Source organism: Oncorhynchus clarkii, chromosome 2 (genome assembly GCF_045791955.1).
Source record: "Oncorhynchus clarkii lewisi isolate Uvic-CL-2024 chromosome 2, UVic_Ocla_1.0, whole genome shotgun sequence".
Taxonomy (NCBI): Eukaryota; Metazoa; Chordata; class Actinopteri; order Salmoniformes; family Salmonidae; genus Oncorhynchus; species Oncorhynchus clarkii.
The window spans coordinates 53555547-53577149 of NC_092148.1; the positions used below are offsets into that span (position 1 = coordinate 53555547).

The window sequence follows — 21603 nt, forward strand, 5'->3', positions numbered from 1 at the left end:
GTCACGCCCTGACCTACTACACCATAGAGAAACAAGGGCGCTCTATGGTCAGGGTGTGACAGTGAGTGTGCGTAGGGTCAATGCAAGATAGTTTGGGTACCATTCAATTGATTACTTAGTAGTATGGCTAATTAGCGGTCTTATGGGTTGGAGGTAGAAGCTGTCTCAGAGCCTGTTGGTCCCAGAGCCGATGCTCTGGTACCGTTTGCTGGACGGTAGCAGAGTGAACAGTCTATGGCTTGGGTGGCTGGTGTCTTTGGCAGTTATTTGGCCCTTTCTCTGACACCGCCTAATATAGAGGTCATGGTTGCCAGGGAGCTCAACCCCAGTGATGTACTGGGCTATCCGCACCACCCTCTAACGCTTTGCGGTCAAGGGCGGTGCATTTGCCATACCAAGAGGTGATGTAGCCAGCCAGCTCTCAATGGTGCAGCTGTAGAACGTTGAGGATCCGAGGGGCCCATACCAAATACTTTCTGCCTCCTGAGGGTGAAGAGGCGGTGCCGTGCCCTCTTCACAACTGTGCAGGTGTGTGTGGACCATGTTCAGTCCTTAGTGATGTGGACGCCAAGGAACTTGAAGCTCACGACCCACTCCATAACAGCCCCGTCGATATGGATGGTGGCATGCTCTCCCCTTTCTCCTATAGTCCAAGATCAGTTCCTTGGTCTTACTGACATTGAAGGGAAGGTTGTTGTCCTGTTACCACACTGCTACGTCTCTGACCACCTCCCTATAGGCTGATTCATTGCAGTCGCTGATCAGGCCTACCACCGTCGTGTCGTCAGAAAACTTGATGATGGTGTTGGAGTAGTGGGTGGCCACGCAGTCGTGGGTGAACAAGGAGTACTGGAGAGTAAGCACACACCCCTGGACTCAGAGTGAGTCCATGGAATTTATGTGATTTGTTAAGCCAAATTTTACTCCTGAACTAATTTAGGCTTCTCTAAACAAAGGGGCTGAATACTTAGCTAATTTGTATTAATCTTAAAAAATATATACTTTTTCTTCCACTTTGACATTAAGTAGATTGTTGAAAGAAAATTATAATTAAATACATTTTAACCTGACTGTAAATAACACAAAATATGGAGAAATCAAAGGGGTATACTTTTGCAAGGCAAAACAACAATCTCAGCTCTGCATATTTTTTTTTTTACGAAGAAACAATCATTATATAATTTATTCTGGAATGTCCGCATGTAGCTTGTTTCTGGTCACAGATTCAGGAATGGTTAAAAAAAATCCCAACATTCATTTAAAATATAACCCTACAAATAGCAGTGTTGGGTGACTTGGAAAACCATAACCAGCAATATAATATAATACTCATAGGACAAAATGTCATCATTAACTTACAAATCGGTGGATGCTATACGATTAGAAAGGTTGAAAATGAATGTAAGACATCCCAGCACAGTTAAAAATATATATGGCTGGTCTACGGAGATACAGTGCCTTGCGAAAGTATTCGGCCCCCTTGAACTTTGCAACCTTTTGCCACATTTCAGGCTTCAAACATAAAGATATAAAACTGTATTTTTTGTGAAGAATCAACAACAAGTGGGACACAATCATGAAGTGGAACGACATTTATTGGATATTTCAAACTTTTTTAACAAATCAAAAACTGAAAAATTGGACGTGCAAAATTATTCAGCCCCCTTAAGTTAATACTTTGTAGCGCCACCTTTTGCTGCGATTACAGCTGTAAGTCGCTTGGGGTATGTCTCTATCAGTTTTGCACATCGAGAGACTGAATTTTTTTCCCATTCCTCCTTGCAAAACAGCTCGAGCTCAGTGAGGTTGGATGGAGAGCATTTGTGAACAGCAGTTTTCAGTTCTTTCCACAGATTCTCGATTGGATTCAGGTCTGGACTTTGACTTGGCCATTCTAACACCTGGATATGTTTATTTTTGAACCATTCCATTGTAGATTTTGCTTTATGTTTTGGATCATTGTCTTGTTGGAAGACAAATCTCCGTCCCAGTCTCAGGTCTTTTGCAGACTGCATCAGGTTTTCTTCCAGAATGGTCCTGTATTTGGCTCCATCCATCTTCCCATCAATTTTAACCATCTTCCCTGTCCCTGCTGAAGAAAAGCAGGCCCAAACCATGATGCTGCCACCACCATGTTTGACAGTGGGGATGGTGTGTTCAGCTGTGTTGCTTTTACGCCAAACATAACGTTTTGCATTGTTGCCAAAAAGTTCAATTTTGGTTTCATCTGACCAGAGCACCTTCTTCCACATGTTTGGTGTGTCTCCCAGGTGGCTTGTGGCAAACTTTAAACAACACTTTTTATGGATATCTTTAAGAAATGGCTTTCTTCTTGCCACTCTTCCATAAAGGCCAGATTTGTGCAATATACGACTGATTGTTGTCCTATGGACAAAGTCTCCCACCTCAGCTGTAGATCTCTGCAGTTCATTCAGAGTGATCATGGGCCTCTTGGCTGCATCTCTGATCAGTCTTCTCCTTGTATGAGCTGAAAGTTTAGAGGGACGGCCAGGTCTTGGTAGATTTGCAGAGGTCTGATACTCCTTCCATTTCAATATTATCGCTTGCACAGTGCTCCTTGGGATGTTTAAAGCTTGGGAAATCTTTTTGTATCCAAATCCGGCTTTAAACTTCTTCACAACAGTATCTCGGACCTGCCTGGTGTGTTCCTTGTTCTTCATGATGCTCTCTGCGCTTTTAACGGACCTCTGAGACTATCACAGTGCAGGTGCATTTATACGGAGACTTGATTACACACAGGTGGATTGTATTTATCATCATTAGTCATTTAGGTCAACATTGGATCATTCAGAGATCCTCACTGAACTTCTGGAGAGAGTTTGCTGCATTGAAAGTAAAGGGGCTGAATAATTTTGCACGCCCAATTTTTCAGTTTTTGTTTTGTTAAAAAAGTTTGAAATATCCAATAAATGTCGTTCCACTTCATGATTGTGTCCCACTTGTTGTTGATACTTCACAAAAAAAATACAGTTTTATCTCTTTATGTTTGAAGCCTGAAATGTGGCAAAAGGTCGCAAAGTTCAAGGGGGCCGAATACTTTCGCAAGGCACTGTAGGTGGGATGAGTTGAGAGCAGCAGAGGGGTGGGATTATACAGCTCATGATTGGTAAGTAAATAAGGAAAACACTATATAGATGTCTGAGTACTATCTATCCAATATGTAATGTGTATAATCAAACCACTGTGTATAAAAGTACCATGTATCTAACAAAAAAGCTCTAAAAACTACAACGTTAAACAAAATTACTTTTGTCCTCCGATGGGTAAACAAAAATAAACGTATGCTTACTGAACAAAGTTCTTATCGACAACAAACTAAGTTAATTACGGATACAGTTCTGCAGCTCAAATGTGTGTCAAACTATGAGCAGGGACTCCTCTCGCAAAGCCGGCACGCTTACATCTGGTTTCGTTTACACTAATAAGAGCGTATCACGCTCTGAAAACGTAGCGTGTCTGGTGACGCAGGCCAGTTAGATGGCAATGTTCTCATAGTTCAAGCATTCATTCGGTCATATCTTATCCACCCAAGAGGAGATGAATGGCCTTTCAATCAGCTGTTTGATCCCCTTCCCCGACATAGGGCACGGTCATGTTTTTGTGCCTTCTCTTCATGTGTTCTTTCATGTTCTGCTTATGTCTGAAGCATTTATCACAATAACTACACTTGAAAGGTTTCTCCTCCATGTGCAGTCTCTGATGACTAATTAATGCCCCTCTGTCACTGAAGCATTTTGGACATGTAGAACACACATGTGGTTTCTCCCCTGTGTGTATTCTCAAATGCACATTCAACTGAAAGCCAGTGGAAAAAGATTTGCCACACACATGGCAATGATGTGGTTTCTCCCCTCTGTGTCTCTTTATGTGCCGATTCAAATTGGAACTCTGACTGAAACATTGGCCACACTCCTGGCAGGGAAATGGTTTGTCATTGGTGTGAATTCTCACATGCCCTCTAAGATGATGGCTATAGGTGAAACATTTCTTACAGAAATGACATTGATGGGGTTTCTCCCCTGTGTGAATCCTCATATGCATTTGCAGACTACTTCTCTGAGGGAAGCATTTGGCACAGTCAGGACAGCGATGAGGTTTTTCCCCTGTGTGAATCCTGCAATGGTTTTTCAGGTGATCCCTTCGAGAGAATGAATAGCCACAATCCTGGCACCGATAAGGCTTCTCCCTTGAGTGAGTCCTCATATGCATTTTCAGAGAGGTGCCAAGGCGAAATGTTTTGCCACATTCATTACAGTGATACGGTTTCTCTCCAGTATGAAGCCTCATATGCATTTTTAAATTTCCACTCAGAGCGTAACATTTTCCACATTCATGGCAATGATGCAATTTCTCCCCTGTGTGGACCATCCTTATATGGACATTCAAAGTTCCAATCGAAGTGAAACATCTGCCACAATCATTACAGGGAAATGGTTTCTCCCCTGTGTGGGTCCTAATATGATTTTTCAGATCCGTAGGAGAGTCAAAACCTTTACCACAAACTTCACAAAACCTAGTTCTGTGAGTTTCTAATATGTGATCCATCAAACCTTTTAGGGATTGACAGCTTTTTCCACAAACACCACAAATATGTTCCTTATCTTTTCTGTGTCTTCGCAAATGTCTCAATAAAGCCCCAAAGGAGTGACAAGGCCTTCCACAAACCTTACAACTAGAACCAGCAGGGCATTCACTAGGTGGTTTCAGATGGGACATCATGTGAGTTTGTATGTGATCCCTCACACGTTCTAGTGATGGACATATTTTTCCACACACACCACAAATATGTTCCTCATCTTTTCTATGACTTTTCAAATGAGTCAATAATGTACGCATGGAGTGACAAGACCTTCCACACACCTTACAACAAGCAGGGATTTGTTCTTTTTCTGTCCGTGTCCTCTTTGATTTGCGCATCTTTAAAGCCGCCAGAGGTCCTCCACTCCACCTCGCGTCAACACTTTCACGGTTTTCATTCTGAGATGCAGAACAGCCTGGATTTACTAAAGAGAGGGCCTGAGAGTCACTGGTTGGTTCTGAAGAGTCCTCATGAGGTTCTGTTTTTATCTGTTTAGTTGAAGAGTCTCTGTTCTTGCATTCTTTACTTTGGGTTTTGTTAAGATGTGAGGACTGAGTTGGATACTCATCAGACTCACTTTTCACACAGGGAAAAGTGGTATTGTATTCCAGTTTTTGGCTGGTCCTGAGTGCCACCTGTTCCTCTTTAATCTGTGTGGGCTCGGAGTCATCTTTCCCCGGATTGGGGCTCCTTTCCTGCTCACAGTGCTGCTGCTCGGGGGGAACCTCCTCTTCAATGGCATTGAGCCATTTGTGGTCTGAAGGGAAGAAGAAATGATTAATTAGCTAGAACTCGAACACTGAAATTATATAGGGGTTTCTGTAAAACCTTGGAGTAGTCATAGTTATGACATGGCAAACCCTGGCTGTGACCCCACACTCCAGTGTCTCGGGGAGTGGGATATAAAAATATAAAAAAAACATGTCCAATTTACACATGCGTCTAAATTACACACTTGTAAATGTAAAGGGAAAATACAGTATAAGCACCCACCCCCAAAATGTGGAGTGAGACTATGGCTTTAACCAGGACTTGGGAAGAACAGAAATGTTCACTTCTGAAAAATCAAACACTTTATTTTGGGAAGGAAAATAATACGTTTTTTTTAACCATTGTTTTATTGATGCAGCTCCAAAAAGCCCGCTGACCACAAATCAGGGGAAGTCCACAGCCCAGGATCTTTTGACTTGTTTTGGGTCCGACTCCGAGAGGAAACACAAATTGGTCTGCCTTTAGGCCAAGCACCTGAACCCCATGCCTAGTGGTAATTGAACAACGATTACCACTAGACATGCAACCATAGCATTAGGAATTAGAATAGTAATTGAATACACTTTGTTTTCAGTTTGGATATTGGTTTGATATTTGGAGTTGACACATCAATACCTAGTCGACGGAAGGTCCTAGGATGATTAGGGTGATATATCTAGAATCAGATGATGCTAGAGAACAAGGTACAGCCTTCAATAGGGGGAATATTATGCACTCACAGTGGTCTTAAAAGTGCAATCAGCTGAATCAGGTGTTTACAGATAAAAAAAAATGTGTTACAATTAAATGATCTTTGAGCTTAAACCAACTTTGTTTTTACCCCACAATAATTACATTTAGAAATGTAATCTTGTTAATTAAAAAAATATATTTATTTTTGGTAAAAAAATATACATAAATAGGCCTACTTGCATGACCTAGAGCTAAAATCACTTGTAGCAAAGTCACTGATGTCCCTAATCCATTATACACCCATTAGAGTTCCCTGATTATAAATACATTTCCGTTCCTAATTATAATTCTTAATGGCTTCCAATCCACGTGTGCTAGAGATCTACCGCAAGGTTTCCACTATGAAAATGTGTCGTCGGACATTTGAGCAGCAGAGTTTTAATTTACCAGACATTTGAGAAATGTACCGGATCCATATGCATTGGTGCATAACCTGATCACGGTGTCCACCCACGGTGCTCAGAATGCCAGAAATCACATTTAGATTATGGTAATTCATATTAAAAGAACATCCAAGTCGACGATGCAATGACATGTGTCCTTGCCGCTTACTTTGAAGATGCTAGAATAACTGTCCACGTGTACTTTCCCTCAGCCAACAAGACAACCAACAGCAAAATCACTAGCCGGAGTGTGAGTTTCAAGGAGGAAGCACATTTTCACCATAAAAAAATGCACTTTTGGAATAAAAGTTAGAAATAAAAGTCATCTTTGCAGTGTAAGATGACATTAGGAATAGTAGGCTGAGGAGATTGGACAGTCGTACACATGTAGGATAATAATATAACTCAATCACTGTTCGCAAAAAAGACCGTGCCAACGCGTGACTGAGCCCATTTAGTGTAGAGGACTGGGGCTGTATCAGATACGTTTTTATGCTATACAGAAACCCAGCCTATATAGCTTAATTAGCCTACTCTTGTCTACACTACTCTATTGGTCTTTCTTTGCATCGGATAAACAAATTTCATGCAACTACTACACTTTATATGACTGGAGGTATTAGCAGAGCATTTTTTAAATAAGACAAATTACAGGGTAGCTAGCCTACTCTGACAATCAATAAAAACAATGTTGTCCATATAATAGGCCTACGAGAAGGGGAGACGCAAATAGAATATAGCATCCGTCTAAACTGGAGGAGGAAATTGTCCAAAAACAAACTTAAATTGCACTGACCCAATAATCATAAAGAGCGTATGCACAGTGCGCAATCACCGGTGATATGGCCAATGCTCTCCGCTGGGGCTAATAAGATAGGCTATAGGGCTACTGTTGTTCGCTCAACTAAAACACAGATGAGAGTCTTTTCTTTGTCTACTCTTTACAGCAATAGTCAGTTGCTTTCCAAACTGTTTTCCCACAATTTAATTTTTAAATATTGTGATATGGTTGGCTGGGCCGCTCTACTTTTCACTGACAGTCACAACTAAACGATAATCTATTTCGTATTTGCTGTGCTCAAATTGCGAGGGCTGTCTTCCTTCCGACTGTAGGCAATGCGATTTAAAAAAAACAACAGGTACACTTATCTACTATGGGGATAGTAAATTGACATAGGTGGTGCATCCAAAACGGTAGGGGACGCTTTCCCTAAGTAAATTTGAATCGTTAAAATGATATAGCTTAATTAGCCTACTCCTGTCTACACTATTCTATTGGTCAGCTTGTCAATAAAGTAGCACAAACAGACTCTGGGACATTTGTGGGACAGTAGATCCCAAATTCATACAACCATTTGGCTACCAGACAATAAAAGAAAGCTGAAAACCGATAGAACATGAAAGAAATAGGCTACTGGTTTCAATGGCATATGGAAGCCTATATAAAATTGCCTCCATGGATATGGCCAGATTTTGCCTAGGCTACTTTGAAGCAAGGTAAAACACGCCCCATAATATGTAGTAAAACGTTCAGGTTTCAAATCACTCAAATGTATTTATAAAGCCCTTTTTACAATCAGCAGATATCACAAAATGCTATACAGAAACCCAGCCTAAAACCCCAAACAGCAAGCAATACAGATGTAGAAGCACGGTAGCTAGGACAACTCCCTAGAAAGGCAGGAACCTAGGACGAAACCTTGAGAGGAACCAGGCTCTGAGGGGTGGCCAATCCTCGTCTGGCTGTGCTGGGTGGAGATTATAACAGTACATGGCCAAGATGTTCAAACATTCATAGATGACCAGCTCAGGTCCTCCGGGAGGGGAGGGAGAGAATTAGAGGGACAAACTATTGCAGCATGGATACTGGAGGCTGAGACAGGAGGGGTCGGGAGACACTGTGGCCCCGTCCGACGATACCCCCGGACAGGGCCAACCAGGCAGGATATAACCCCACCCACTTTGCCAAAGCACAGCCCCCACACCACTAGAGGGATATCCGCAAACCACCAACTTATTACTCTTATACAAGGCCGAGTATAGCCCACAAAGATCTCATCCAAGGCACGAACATGAGGGGGCGCCAACCAGGACAGGAATATCCCGTCAGTGACTCAACCCACTCAAGTGACGCACCCCTCCTAGGGAGGGCATGGGAGAGCACTAGTAAGCCAGTGACTCAGCCCCCGTGATAGGGTCAGAGGCAGACAATCCCAGTGGAGAGAGGGGAACCGGCCAAGCAGAGAGAGCAATGGAGGTTCGTCGCCTTCCAGTTCACCTGGGCCAGGCTACACTATCATTGGACATACTGAAGAGATGAGTCTTCAATAAAGACAAAAGTTGAGACCAAGTCTACGTCTCTCACATGGATAGGCAGACCATTGCATAAAAATGGAGCTCTATAGGAGAAAGCCCTGCCTCCAGCTGTTTGCTCAAAGAATTAAGAAGCTATATGTTTTCAAAATGCATACTTCCTTCAGCTCATTGCAAAGTGGTGTGTGAGGCGCTGATAAAGCCCATCTTTCGTTGCTTATGCATTTGAATGGCGATTTGGAAGAGCACTTCAACTACCAGTTGAGAATTTTTGTAATTTTTTTTATATATATATATATATATATATATATATATATATATATATATATATATATATATATATATATATATATATATATTTTAAACTCTGTTTTAAGTTTTACACACACAAGGCAAAGCAATATAAATAATATACTCAACTAGAAAAAAAATACAAATAAAAAAATAGCTTTAAAGATACCATACTTTAGACAAGTTAAACACACCAGGCAGAAGGCTACAGAGGTTAAAGGACAATCTATGGTACAGGGACAGAGCAAACATCTCACCATTGTTCCTGTAAACAGTCAAGGGATAAGGGTGGAGAAATGCAACCACTCACAGACAGTCATGGCCACAGACCGACCATCCACTGGACCAAAAATAAAGTTTAAAATGCTTTAAAATAAAAAAAATAAAATGATTATTCATGTAGGCGTGAACAGAATGTAAAAATAACTGGGAAAAACAAGCTCACACTTCAGTCTCTGCCCGGGCAAGATGAACAAGGCATCCGCGGATCACAATCAATAAGCACATGGACCTCAATGCCCCCCCCAGCAAAAACACAGAGAGAAGCTCCTCCAACCCTTAAGTCACAGGGGGGTCAAATACAGACTTATTTTAGTTTTAATTGGAATGCCATCAGAGGATGGACTGTTTAAAGTAAGACCGGAATGGAGCCCAAGCCTCATTAAACAGTTTGGGGTTCCCACGTGAATTTAATTAAATTTTTTCTAGTTTCAGAGAGCACAACACATCTCTCACCCAATATTTATAAGATGGAGGAGCTGCCATCTTCCAGTTCTGTAGTATTAGCCGTCTAGCTAAAAGAGTTGTATAAGCAACAGTGTCCGACTGGATTCTTGATAGGGGGGTACCCATGGGCAGTACTCCAAAAAGGGGTGTAAGGGGAGACAGATCTATAACAGTGTCATATATATCAGAGAAACATTTAAATATTAATTCCCAGAAACCTGACAGTTTATGACAGCCCCAAAACATATGCAACAAAGTGGCTGGTTCCACTTTACATCTGACACAGGTAGGATCAAAATCAGAGAATATTCTTCCAAGTTTGGCTCCCGACCAGTGGATACGGTGAACCACCTTGAATTGAATGAGGCTGTGTCTAGTGCTAAAAGAGGACGAGTGCACCCTGTGCAGCACAGATTCCCAGGCATCTTCCCCAAGTTCCTCCCCCAAATCCTTTTCCCATCGAGTCTTTAAAGGCACCAAAGAAGGGTTCTGTAAGTCATGATTGATTGCATATACATCTGAAATTGCACCCCTAGGAAGCTTGTTCAACTCCAAGATGCTCTCTATAGCTGTATTCGCAGGCCTATTGGGAAATCCAGGTGTGTTAAAACCTCTTAAGTCTACCCCTTCCTTTTTCGAACATTCTGTTAAAAATCGCGCAACTTTTCAGCGTCCTGCTACTCATGCCAGGAATATAGTATATGCATTTGATTAGTATGTGTGGATAGAAAACACTGAAGTTTCTAAAACTGGTTAAATCACGGCTGTGACTATAACAGATCGTGTGTTTCATTGAAAAACGCAAGAAAAACTGCTCTCTGAAAGCTAAAAATAATTTCCATAAGTCACTTTCATGGGTTGTTAAAAGGGGACAAAATTTAATATCGACCTGCATGCAATTCATACAAATTCCACACGATGTCGCCATTGTCGTCATTTTCAATTGATTTTTTTGTTGGAAAATCCAACTATCTGGATTCCGTTTCTTCCGGTCTCCACCAGGCTCTTTTCAATGTGGACATTGGCAGCCAATGATTTGCAGACGAGGAGCTATTGAATATACATCGCCCTGTAATCATTTTGATAGATTATAAACGTTTACTAATACCTAAAGTTGGATTACAAAAGGATTTCGAAGTGTTTTGTGAAAGTTTATCGTCGACTTTTTTAATTTTAAAAAATGACGCAGCGTTTAAAAACAATGTTTTTTTCTGAATGACACAGCTTCCATAGAAAGCTATTTTGGGTATATATGGACCGATTTAAACTAAAAAAAAGACCCAATAGTGATGTTTATGGGGCATATAGGAGTGCCAAGAAAGAAGCTCGTCAAAGGTAATGAATGTTTTATATTTTATTTCTGCGTTTTGTGTTGCGCCGGCTAAGCTATATCTTTGTTTACATCGCATTCAGGCATTTTGGGGTGTTGCATGCTATCAGATAATAGCTTCTCATGCTTTCGCCGAAAAGCATTTTAAAAATCTGACTTGTTGGCTAGGTTCACAACGAGTGTAGCTTTAATTCAATACCCTGCTTGTGAATTTTGATCAAGGTTTGAGTTTTAACAAGTACATTTGGCATTTAGCGTAGCGCATTTGCATTTCCAGGTGCCTAGTTGAGACATATGCGTCTCAAGTAGAATCAAGAAGTTAAATCGGACAAAGTTTCTAGTCTGGAGATAGCGGAAAAAGTGGGATTGGGGAGATTGAACTTTTCCTGCAGCTGAGAAAAAGAGGCAAATGTATCATCAAAGAATAATTGGGCTAGCGAGGAGAGTCCTAGTGAGTGCCAAATGCCAAAAGCCCCATCATTCAAAGATGGAGGAAATAAAATGTTCTGATTGATTGGGCCTGATAGAGAAAGCCTCGGAGGCTAAAGGCTAAACGGATTCCAAATTTTAAGAGACTGCTTTATAATTGGGTTGACACACCTTTTGCCTAGGGACACTGGGAGAGACGAGCACAACAGAGGAAAGTGCTGCAGGTTTACACGATTCAGACTCCATCTGGACCCAGAGTGGTCTAGGGCCAGTAGGATCAGTCTGCAGCCAGTACAGAACGGCTCTGAAATTTGCAGCCCAGTAGTATGTCTGAAAATTTGGTAGAGCTAAACCCCCCAATGACCTAGGCTTCTGTAAATGTTTTCTACCAATCCGTGGTACCTTGCCATCCCAAATAAAATGCATGAATGTTTGATCCAGTGAAATAAAAAAAGATTTTGGAATAAAAATGGGTGCAACACATTCATTTTAATGACATTAATCCTTCCGATAAGAGAAAGGGGTAGCGAATTCCAAAAAGTAAAATATTGTTTCAAGCGGTTTGCTAGAGCAACAAAGTTTTCCTGAAACAAATTTGAATATTTCCTTGTCACTTTTACTCCCAAGTAGGTGAATTTATCCCGGACAATCCTAAACTGAGAACTTGTAAAAGAGCACTTTAAAGCAGCCTTGTTTACCGGAAAAAGCTCACTCTTGCCTAGATTCAGCTTGTACCCTGAGATTGATCCAAACTTTTTAAGAACAGATAGGGCACGTGGCAATTAGGTATCGGGGTTGGAGATAAACAAAAGGAGGTCGTCAGCATATAGCGAGACTTTCTGCTCCCAGCCCGCCCTGATTATACCTTGAATGGCATCATTAGAGCGTAGTGCAATGGCGAGAGGCTCGATTGCCAAAGCAAACAACAAGGGGGAGAGTGGACAACCCTGTCTGGATCCACGGTGCAAGGGAAAATAGTCAGAGGACAAGTTATTAGTGAGTACCGAAGCCATGGGGGAAAAATAAAGAATCTTTATCCACGCAATGAATTTGGGGCCAAAGCCAAATCTATAAAGGGCATCTGGTAGGTAATCCCACTCAACGCGGTCAAACGCTTTTTCGGCATCAAGTGAGACCACCACCTCCGGGTCCTCCGACGCTGGGGAGTACAGTATATTCATAAGGCGCCTAATATTGAAAAATAAATGCCTATTTCTCACAAAGCCAGTCTGGTCAGAGTGTATTACTTGGTGCCTTCCATACGGATGGCTAAAAGCTTAGCTAGGATTTTGTAATCACAGTTTAAAAGCGAGATTGGGCGATAGGATCCACATTCCAGGGGGTCTTTGTTTTTTTTTTAGTAATAATGAAATTGAAGCCTGATAAAGACTAGGCGGTAGCTTTGAAGTATTAAGGCACTCTGCAAATAGTCGAGACAAGAATGGGCAAAGCAAACCAGAAAACGTCCTGTAAAATTAGGTTGGAAAACCGTCCGGACCCGGTGATTTACCACTTTTCATTGCGGACACTGCTGTTGCAATCTCCTCAAGCGTAAATTCTTCTTCTAGACAGTCATGGGAGTCTGTATCAATTGAAGGCATATTCAAGCCATTAAAGGAGTCAATCAGCAAAGGGTCTTGAGGGGATTCAGAGGTGTATAGCGCAGAGTATTTAAAAAAAAATTGATCATTGATCTCTTTATGTATAACTGTGGTGGCACCAGACGGGGTCCTTATTTGTGGGATTAAACGTGAGGCCTCAGATTTACGGATCTGATGCGCAAGGAGTTTACTGGCCTTGTCGCCTTGTTCATAGACTTTGAATCGAGCTCGCAAGAGTAACTGTTCAGCTTGCCTGGTAGAAAGCTCATCAAATTCAGATTGGCGTAGTTGGCGCTCTTTATGCAGATCAGAGGAAGGATCTGTAGCATACTTCTCATCCAATGTGGCTATGGACTCGCTCAGGTCCCGAAGTCGCTGGGAGCGAACTCTGTTTTGGTTGGCTGTATAAGAAATAATTTGGCCACGTAGGTATGCTTTGAGAGACTCCTATATGGTAGAGCAGGTGTTGAATTAGTTTCTAGGAATAAGGTGATTTCAGAAGAAATGAAATTGACAAACTCCTTATCTGAGAGTAAAATGGGGTTGAGACGCCATTGATAACACATAGGAGGTCGCTGGGGAAACTCTGGGTCAAGCACTAATGGTGAATGGTCAGAGATAACAATACTCTCGTAAGTACACTGCCGAAGGTTAGGCAGAAGTTTTTTGTCCAAAAATAAGTAATCAATCCGGGAGTATGTTTGATGAACATACTGTCTATCTGTAGGATGTAGGAAACGCCAGGCCTCAAACATAGCATATTTCTGAAGAAAGGATTGAATAAGTAGGGCACATTTAGATGGGCCTGTATTTGTTTGTGAGGACTTGTCAAGAACTGGGGACATTTTACAGTTGAAATCCCCCCTAAAATCAACAAATGAGAATCTAAATTGGGAATAGCAGACAGAAAGGAAGAAATGAAACTTGTGTCATCCCAATTGGGAGCATAAACACTAGCCAAAACAAGAGGGGTAGAAAACAGTTCACCGGTTACTATGACGTATCGTCCCTTAGGATCAGCAATAACCTCAGAAGCTACAAAGGGAGTAGCTTTATCAACCAGAATAGCAGCACCTCTTGATTTACTATGAAAGTTTGAGTGGAACACTTGACCAACCCAGTCCTTACGCATCCTAAAATGCTCACCAGTCCTCAAGTGAGTCTCTTGTAGAAATGCAATATTTGCATTCAAACCCTTTAAGTGTGTCAACACCCTCTTACGCTTCACCGGGTTATTAACCCCTTTGGTGTTCCATGAAATGTACTTGATCGCATTATTTTGGCCCCTCTGGGCATTCCCGTTATTCAACCCTGTCATTAGAGCATAGAATAGAAAAGCAATGAGCGCCCAAAACCCCCAGAATAACTTGTCTCAGAGTAATAATGTACGGTGGTAAATGTTTGGAAAAAGTACAGAAAAAAAACTAAAAAGACAGAATGACAACATTAGAACTGAACAATTCAACCTGCCCCCCCCCCCCCTCCCCATCCCCCCCCCCCCCCCCCCCTAAAAACTACGTGTGCTGGGCATAAATGACTTTTAAAATTAAAGTGAGACCCCAAAAACCGTGTAGCCTCGGGAGACATTTACTGTTTACTGGGTCAATGCAAACGGATGCAGTAAACAAATAACCAAAAATATTTTGAGTCACTGAGACACTGTGTAAACAAACTAAATAGGTGAGCGAGACAGCCTAGAAACACAGGAGTTAAGTAAAACCTTAATACAATTAAATTAAAATGACTGAATGCTTGTAAGGCACGCACACTAGATGATCAAAACATTAGATCACATCAAATAAGCCTGAATAGTTTCACCAACTATTCAAGACTAGCCTGTTATATTTAAACATAATTGTACCACAGGTGGGTTACTTATTATCCACAGTTCGCAAGCAACAGTTGCTGAACTGTGAGCATGCTCAAGACTTCTTGATGTGACGTTGAATGCGAGCCATAGCCTCATCCGGAGATTCAAATGTGTAGTCTTTACCCTCATGAGATATCCATAAACAGGCCGGGAATCGCAGTCCATACTTCACACTTGGATGGTCCCGAAGTACTCGTTTGGCCTGTCCGAAAGCTGCGCGCTGCCTGGAAACAGTGGGGGAGTAGTCCTGGTAGATGGAGAAGCTCTGTCCTTGAAAGCTCAGAGTGGTATTGCGGGCTCGTCGGAGGATCTCCATTTTCTCATTAAAAAAGTGCACTCGAAGAATTATGTCACGGGGCCTCTCCCCATCCCGGGGCTTTGGGCGCAGCGACCGGTGGGCTCAATCAATCAGTGGCTTTTCATCTAAGGCAAGAACATCCTTCAGCAGCCCTGAAACGAAATCCGTGGCGCGATGCATTTCCGCTGACTCTGGGACCGATACAAGTCTCAGATTATTGCGGTGAGAGAATCCCTCTAAACTCACACAGCTCTCCTTCACCTTTTTCAAATCCGCAGCTAGGCGTTTAACTTCAGCCTCCAGGGATGTAGTTAAGTCGGAGACATTAGTAGCGGAGGTCTCCAGTGCTGCAATCGTTGTAGTGTGTGACACAGTTGTTGTTTTGAGTAATGTGATTGCTGGCACAGTCTCGTTCCGCAGGATGGTTAAATCTGCTTTTAAAGTATCAGAAACCTCCTGTATTCTGGCCTCAATCGTAGCAACCACCTGTGTTTTCATTTCAACTATCTCAGAGCGTAGTAGTTTGATGGCCTCGAGAATGTTAATTTCAGTGCCGCCAGGCCAAGCCGCACCCCCGGGTAAAGTGTGCGTCCCTGGGCCCTCAGACTCAGGAGAGGGCGGTGATGAGAGCGGGTCTTGTAGGCCGGGTTTTCTCAAAGTCATGCTTTTTGCCTTATGTTTGGTCGACATGCTGACATTCGGAAGCAAAGTAGTCTTGGTTTTTACGGAAAGTGATCACCAAATTAATATTTGAAAATAAATACGGTTCTGCTGCAAAATTCACATAAACTTTAAGAATACCACGGGAGCAAACAGAAAACACGTCAGTCGCACATGGCGTCCCTCCTATCCCCCCTATATATATTTTTTTAACTCTGTTTATTAAGTTTTACACACACACACACACACACACAACATTTTGTTCAAGCCTACATGAAAATATATATTTTTTAATCGTGGCCAAAAAACTATATTTAACACACGATTGCATTTAGAATTGTTGCTTGGAATGATTGGGCTTCTGAGAGTGGTGTCTGAAAGATTTTCTGCTAAAAGGCTCTGTATCTGTATGCTGTTAATGGGTTAATTTGCAACATTTTGTGGAATTAAATTGGTGCGTGTATATTTGTTATGCATCTTATTTATCGCACGCAACAATTTAATTCCACGAAATTAAGCAAATTAACACATAGACCGATAAGCATGACATCAAATGTATTTACATCAATTGGTATTTACATAAACTAATAGGCTAAAAAGCATCATTTCACATTTTTATTCTTCTCCCAGACAATTGGCCAGCAGTGCCAATTTTATTTATCGGCTTTTCATTTAATTTTTTTTTATTTTTTTAAATGCCGGCTAATGGAAACACTGATCTACAGATGTGGTGTGTTCCCTGACCTCTATTATCAACGCAAATGACTGTTTTCAAAATTATTCCCTTTTGATTTTCTACAAATATGTTTCCCATTACAGCTGTGGTTATTAATTCATCTAATTTTCAATAGCTTCCAGTCCAAATGACATATGCATAAAACCACTTGATGTTAGGTCACTGACTTCCTTCCTCAGCCTGGTATCATAGACTAGACGTAACATAGTAAATGTACATCCGGGACACTCACATTTGTATGATATGTTACGTTTGGTATTGTTACATAAGACAGACGGTTACTTAAGGCAAAAACGAAGGTTGCACGTTCATGGGCAACTTTAGCAACTTTTTAGCTACTTTGCATGTTAGCTAACTCTTCCTCTAACCTTAACCTAAATCCTAACATTAGCCACCTAGCTAACAAACATTAGCCACCTAGCTAACAAACATTAGCCACCTAGCTAGAATTCGTAACATATAATACATATAATCAATAATATAATAATTTAGCTAATTCTGGGCTCCTGAGTGGCGCAGGGGTCTTAGGCACTGCATCTCCCAACTGGCCGTGATTGGGAGTCCCATAGGGCGGCACACAATTGGTCCAGTGTCGCCCGGGTTTGGCCGGTGTAGGCCGTCATTGTAAATAAGAATTTGTTCTTAACGGATTTAACTACTTAAATAAAAAGGTTAAAAAAAATGTATTTAATTTAAAAAAAACACGTGTCTCAGATTTACATACAGAATAATACTAAATAATCTGAGATCAGGTTGCATTCCCCCTAGTACACCGATTAGAAATGCAATTTTTTATTTCACTGATATTACATGAATATTTACTGTGATATGACTACATTTCAATAGCTCACTGTCCATGAACTACAGATCTACAGAAGGTACTCTTTTTTTTCTCCCTTGGTCCTCTTGAATATAGTTTTCATATTACTGCCTTGGTTACTAATTAACGTACAGACCTACTTTTCTATAGTTTTATATCCAAAATAATTTCCAATAATTTTACATATTTAACAGTCACCTCCAAAATATTTGGCAGCCTTAATAAAGATGAGCAAAAAAAATACTGTACAAAGTATGCATTTAAAAAATACATATTGTTTTATACTATCACAAATGGTCATAAAAAGAGATTGTTTAACAAGTCATAATTTATTTATTTTTTACAAAATTGGTGTCACTCCTGTTTTCAATACTCTAGCACCCTCCCCTTGCGAGGAGAATGACAAACTTTTTCGAAAATATTTTATGAGATTGGAGAACAATTGGTAGAAGGGTGTTTTCACATAGTGTTTTCAGAAAGTATTCACACCCCTTGACTTTTTCCACATTTTGTTGTGTTACAAGTTGGGATTAAAATGGATTTAATGGTCATTTTTTGTCAACAATTCACACAAAATACTTGAATGTCAATAGGGGAAAAATTGACAATCGCAAAAAAATTTGGACACCAATATATATCTAGATTATGTAAGGATTCATTCAACCCTGAGTCAATACATGTTAGAATCATGTTTGGCTCTGATTACAGCTGTGAGTCTCTCTGGGTAAGTCTCTAAGAGCTTTCAACACCTGGATTGTGCAAAATGTTCCTTTTATTATTTTCGAAATTCTTCAAGCTCTGTCAAATTGGTTGGTGATCATTGCTAGACAACCATTTCAGGTCTTGCCATAGATTTTCAAGCAGATTTAAGTCAAAACTAACTTGGCCACTCAGGAACATTCACTGTCTTGGTAAGCATCTCAGATTTGGCCTTGTGTTTTAGGTTATTGTCCTGCTGAAAGGTGAATTCATCTCCCAGTGTCTGGTGAAAAGCAGACTGAACCATGCTTTCCTCTAGGATTTTCCTGTGCTTAGCTCCATTCAGTTTATTCTTATCCTGAAGAACTCCCCAGTCCTTAATGATTACAAGCATACCCATAACATGATGCAGCCACCACCATGCTTGAAAATATGAAGAGTGGTACACAGTGATGTGTTGTATTTGTCCCAAACATAACGCTTTGTATTCAGGACATGAAGTTAATTTCTTTGACACATTTTTTGCAGTTTTACTTTAGTGCATGTTTCGGTATATTTTTTATTCTGTACAAGCTTCCTTCTTTTCACTCTGTCATTTAGGTTAGTATTGTGGAGTAACTACAATACTACTCAGTTTTCTCCTATCACAGCTATGAAACTCTAATGTTTTAAAGTCACCATTGGCCTCATGGTTAAATCCCTGAGAAGTTTCCTTCCTTTCCGGCAACTGAATTATGAAGGACTCTTGTACCTTTGTAGTGACTGGCTGTATTGATACACCATCCAAAATGTAAAAAAAACAACTTCACCATGCCCAACGGGATATAAATATATATTTTTTCCTCCATCTACCTTGTCTTTGGTGTTTAATGTGTTTGAAATTCACTGTTCAACTGAGGGACCTTACAGATAATTGTATGTTTGGGGTACAGAGATGAGGTAGTCATTTAAAAAAAAAATCACATTGAAAACTATTATTGCAAACAGGTTGAGTCCATACAACTAAAGCAAATGTTTACTCCTGAACTTATTTAGGCTTGCCATAACAAAGGGGTTGAATCCTTATTGACTCAAGACATTTAAGTTTCTCATGTGACCGTAGTTTAAAAAGTCTTGATAGTGCTCAAACAAAGACGTCATATCTGAATTCCATCTTATTTCACCTTCGCCATTACAGCATTATTTCATCTGCACTATTCTTATGCTATTCATTCTGTTACCAATAATATTTCAATGTTAAAATTATCTTCTGAATATAATTACTACTTCTCTTTCAAAACATAGCAATGCGAATGCAAAGAGGACTCGGACCACAAAAAATAGGTGAACTGGCAAAAGAGTTGAGTCCTCATTCAAAGGCAAGGGCAGTGTGACTACAAAGAACTGAGCTATTTTGCTTGTTTAAAGAGGACTATGTTAAAACACCCTAATAGAACTGATATTCATATAAAACCAGTGAAATCAAAAATGGCAAATCTAATGGGTGACAAGGGAGGTCAGTGACAAAATATCAAGTGGTTTTAGATGTATATGTCATGCGGAATGAAAGAAGCTGTTGAAAATTAGATCTGTATGTGAATTAATAACCACAGCTGTAATAGGATAAATATTTTTAGAAAATCAAAAGCGGACATTTTGGTTTTTTAAATGGAAGGTGTACCTTTTATAAGAGAGGTCAAGGAACCCAACGCACTTGTCTGTAGATGTGTAGCTCATATGGACAGTGAGCTATTGAAAATAAGACCATCACAGGAAATATGAATGTGAAATGGCCTTTCTATCATTGTACTATAGAGGAGGGAGGTCAGGGACCTAATATCAAGTGGTTTTCGATGTATATGTAATTTGCACTGGAAACTATTGAAAATGAGATCTGTATTTGAATTAATAACCACAACTGTAATATGTGAAATATTTTTTTTAACTAAAAAGGTGAGGAATTAAAAAAAAAAATAAAGGTGTACCTTGGATAAGAGAGGCCAAAGAACCCACCACACACGTCACATTATGTGGTTTTACATCTTAATTTTACCTGGATAAGAAAGCCTTGTAAATGTGCAAAATATATACCACCGACCTTAGTAGTTAGAGGTAACTATTAAACATGCTGGGCCCTTCAACAACTGGAGGCCATATGCAGTGTGTGTAATCTTCATATAGGGCTCCGAACACTACTGAATGGTAACGCAAAAACATTTTTTGGGGCTTACATGCAATTACCAGTACTGCACATTTACGACGGTCCATAAACCACACGAGCGCCAGAAAAACCCTAATTTTTGGCTGTTAAGAGTTCGACTATCGGAAAAACAAAGGGTGTACCTTGCGCTCTACCATCATAGGATTTTATCATCTAGATATACTGTATCACTCTCATCCTAGGACCTTCTGTCGGAGAGCTATTGACTCTGAATATCTAAAGTAAAAACACATTTACTGCGGTGAAATGGACCAGCAACTAGCTAGCGTTAGCTAACGTTCCAAGAACAATAGCTTACATGCTACAATAACGTTATCTCTCAATTAAATGATATACAAACAATATTTACTTATTTCATGTGTATACAATAAACGTTAATGTGCAAACGTACAGTAACAAACCTGCTCTATGTAACTGTATCTCTGGTTTAAGGAGGATATCAAGCAGCTTCTGTAGACGGTTGTTCTCCTCTTTCGATAGGCAATCTTTTCCTTGGTAGTCTGTTATTGTTTTTTCAACGGCTCGGAAAAGCTCAGGAACTGCTCTAAATCCCCGGTTGAAAATCAATCCCAACAACTCCATTTTAGCCATTTTGCCCACAGTGCTAAAGCTTGGGAATCAATGTTCTATTCTGAACATACGGCACAATGCCACGTTCACGTGCTAGTCCGGACTAGGAAACTCGGGCATTTCCGAATATATTGGCAATTGCACAATTTGTTGTGCATCCCGCAATCTACTGTGCGGGATGAACACAGGATTTCCCCACATACTCGGTATAAACTACCAACAAAAAAACTACAAGGTAGTAAAATTTAAATAAATCAAACAACTTTACTGTTAAAAAATAAACAGATCTGATCCCTATACAGGCTCATTGGGAGCCTGGGAGGGCGGCAGTCTTCCAACGCCAAAACCCCTGGGCAAGTCTTCAGATGTAAAAATCCTTAAATCCAGAAAACTTTTCTGCCACAATAATGTCCAGTTTCTTAGACCTCTTTGAGACTTCAGCCATACAGTTTATAAATGTGACAATGAACACCACAAAATCCACATTTTTAACACACAGGGTATATTTTTACTGGCAGCAAACATCTACTTCAGCCTGTGGTGCATCCACTACCATCTCTTCACTAGCATCACT

At 40.5% G+C, this 21603-nt stretch overlaps 1 protein-coding gene across 1 annotated transcript; it reads right to left on the reverse strand.

Moving 5' to 3' along the window:
• Positions 1-702: 702 nt before the first annotated feature.
• LOC139377570 (zinc finger protein 135-like) lies at positions 703-21050 on the reverse strand. Its single transcript, XM_071120536.1, has 5 exons — positions 20861-21050; positions 4736-5357; positions 4418-4540; positions 3973-4330; positions 703-849 (listed from the first exon to the last, which is right to left on the reverse strand). Exons 1-5 carry the CDS (start codon positions 21048-21050, stop codon positions 703-705), a joined length of 1440 nt encoding a protein of 479 aa, XP_070976637.1.
• Between the last annotated feature and the right edge of the window lie 553 nt (positions 21051-21603).

Excerpts from the sequence above, each read along its gene's own strand:
- LOC139377570 (XM_071120536.1), bottom strand. The coding sequence starts at position 21,050 with ATGGCTAAAATGGAGTTGTTGGGATTGATTTTCAACCGGGGATTTAGA. Across the intron at positions 5,358-20,860 it reads GATACAGTTACATAGAGCAG|ACCACAAATGGCTCAATGCC; the intron begins GTTTGTTACTGT and ends TCTTCCCTTCAG. Across the intron at positions 4,331-4,417 it reads TGTGGCAGATGTTTCACTTC|GAGTGGAAATTTAAAAATGC; the intron begins GATTGGAACTTT and ends ATGTTACGCTCT.